The sequence below is a fragment of the Linderina pennispora genome (assembly GCF_002104995.1).
Source record: "Linderina pennispora strain ATCC 12442 chromosome Unknown DL89scaffold_116, whole genome shotgun sequence".
In the NCBI taxonomy this organism is placed as follows: Eukaryota; Fungi; Kickxellomycota; class Kickxellomycetes; order Kickxellales; family Kickxellaceae; genus Linderina; species Linderina pennispora.
Genome location: NW_024468364.1, coordinates 8,808 through 10,407, shown reverse-complemented (window position 1 = coordinate 10,407; position 1,600 = coordinate 8,808). Strand labels below are relative to the sequence as shown.

The 1,600-nt window shown below is 52.3% G+C and overlaps 1 protein-coding gene across 1 annotated transcript; it reads left to right on the top strand.

The window, feature by feature from the left end:
* Positions 1–375: 375 nt before the first annotated feature.
* DL89DRAFT_297665 (calcium-dependent phosphotriesterase) lies at positions 376–1,398 on the top strand (the record flags this gene model as incomplete). Its single annotated transcript, XM_040890756.1, has 1 exon — positions 376–1,398. One exon carries the CDS (start codon positions 376–378, stop codon positions 1,396–1,398), a length of 1,023 nt encoding a protein of 340 aa, XP_040739191.1.
* Between the last annotated feature and the right edge of the window lie 202 nt (positions 1,399–1,600).

Sequence of the window (1,600 nt, the reverse complement as noted above, 5' to 3'; positions counted from 1 at the left end):
TCTCCATGTTTTTTTTACACTGTCTGGGGGTTAAAAATGTATGCGATTGGCAATCTAGATATCTGTCTCTTGGCAAAAGTTCTTTGTAGCCAATATCCCACAAAGGCATTCTCCTAAAAATACACTCGAGGCGACGACAACTATGTTCTATTTTTGAGTAGACAACAAATGCGTCCATGCAGATCCGCGGTTCATGCCTGATGGCGTAGAAGGCGTCCCCTTGTTGGGCTGCCTTGGCAAACACATCGGCAATGCAAGCAGTATATAAGACCCTGTCATGCGACCCCTTCAAGATTTTTTACATCATCTCATCTCATTCTCACCCTTACATCTCTGCATTCCACAGCTGTCCACCCTGACTTGTATCAATACACCATGAAGATTTCGTTCGTGTTCGCTTCCCTTTTCTCTGCCACGCTGGCCGTGGAGACGCTGAAGGCCACACCGGTTGTAACATCGTCGAACAGCAAGTTTGGCGGGGGTATCGAGGGGCTGGCCGTCGACTCTGCTGGCAGCATCTTTGCTGTCAATTTTAATGGACAGCTGGCCGCCATCGGACAAGCTGTGCCCTCCCAGAAACTGATGTACCAAGACAAGGCCAACCCAACCTCGCTGTTCAACGGCATCCGGTTCAGCGCTGACTGCAGTGGCAACGAGCAGGCCTTCGTAGCCGATGCCATCAACCACCGTGTCGTGCGTCTGTCCGACCGCACCTCTGCGGGCTTCCGGAACGCTACGGTCTTTTGCCAGGATCCAGGCATGCTGCAGCCTAACGATATTGCAATTGCACCGTCCAGCGGGCGTGTGTTCCTGTCGGGCATGAACTACCAGGCCACAACCAAGGTCGGCGACGGCGATCTGTGGACATGCGACAAGAATGGCAAGGCAACCAAGCTAGGCCAGTTCCAGCGGACAAACGGCATCGAGGTCAGCCCCGATGAGAAGACGCTGTATCTGTCAGAGTCAACCAACAAGGGCGGCGCGGTCATCTCCAATATCATCTACGCGTTTGATCTCAACTCGAAGGCCGGCCAGATCTCAAACAAGCGCGTGTTTGCGGATTTTGGCAAGCTCGACAAGTCTGCTGCCATTGATATTGATGGCATGCGCACTGATACCCAGGGCAACCTGTATGTCGCTCGTAATGGCAATGGCAAGGTCGCCAAGCTCTCTCCGTCGGGCAAGCTCCTTGCGTATATCAATGTGCCAGGAATCATGAGCGTTGGCAATCTCGAGTTTGGCGGGAAGAGCGGCACAGACCTGTATATTGGTGGCAAGTGCGAGAAGGATGCGAAGAAAGGGTGTGTGAGCGTATACAAGGGCAAGGCTGCTGGCCGGGCATTTAATGACCTGCAGCATCACTCCAAGGGCTCTGCTGCTCCCACAGCATCGGCGTAGCGCGAACAGTTCAGCCAGAATAAGCTAGTCCAGTAAATTGTAATATCAACTTTTGTCTGTTCAGTCACTGTCGATGAGGTCACGGGCCACTTGTTGTGACGGCCGCTATCACTCTTCTCTTCTTCTCTCTAGGCTTTTTTATATTGCTTTTTTCTTGCTCAAATGGAGAATGCAGGCAAATTGGCGCGGCAGGCGTCTGAAT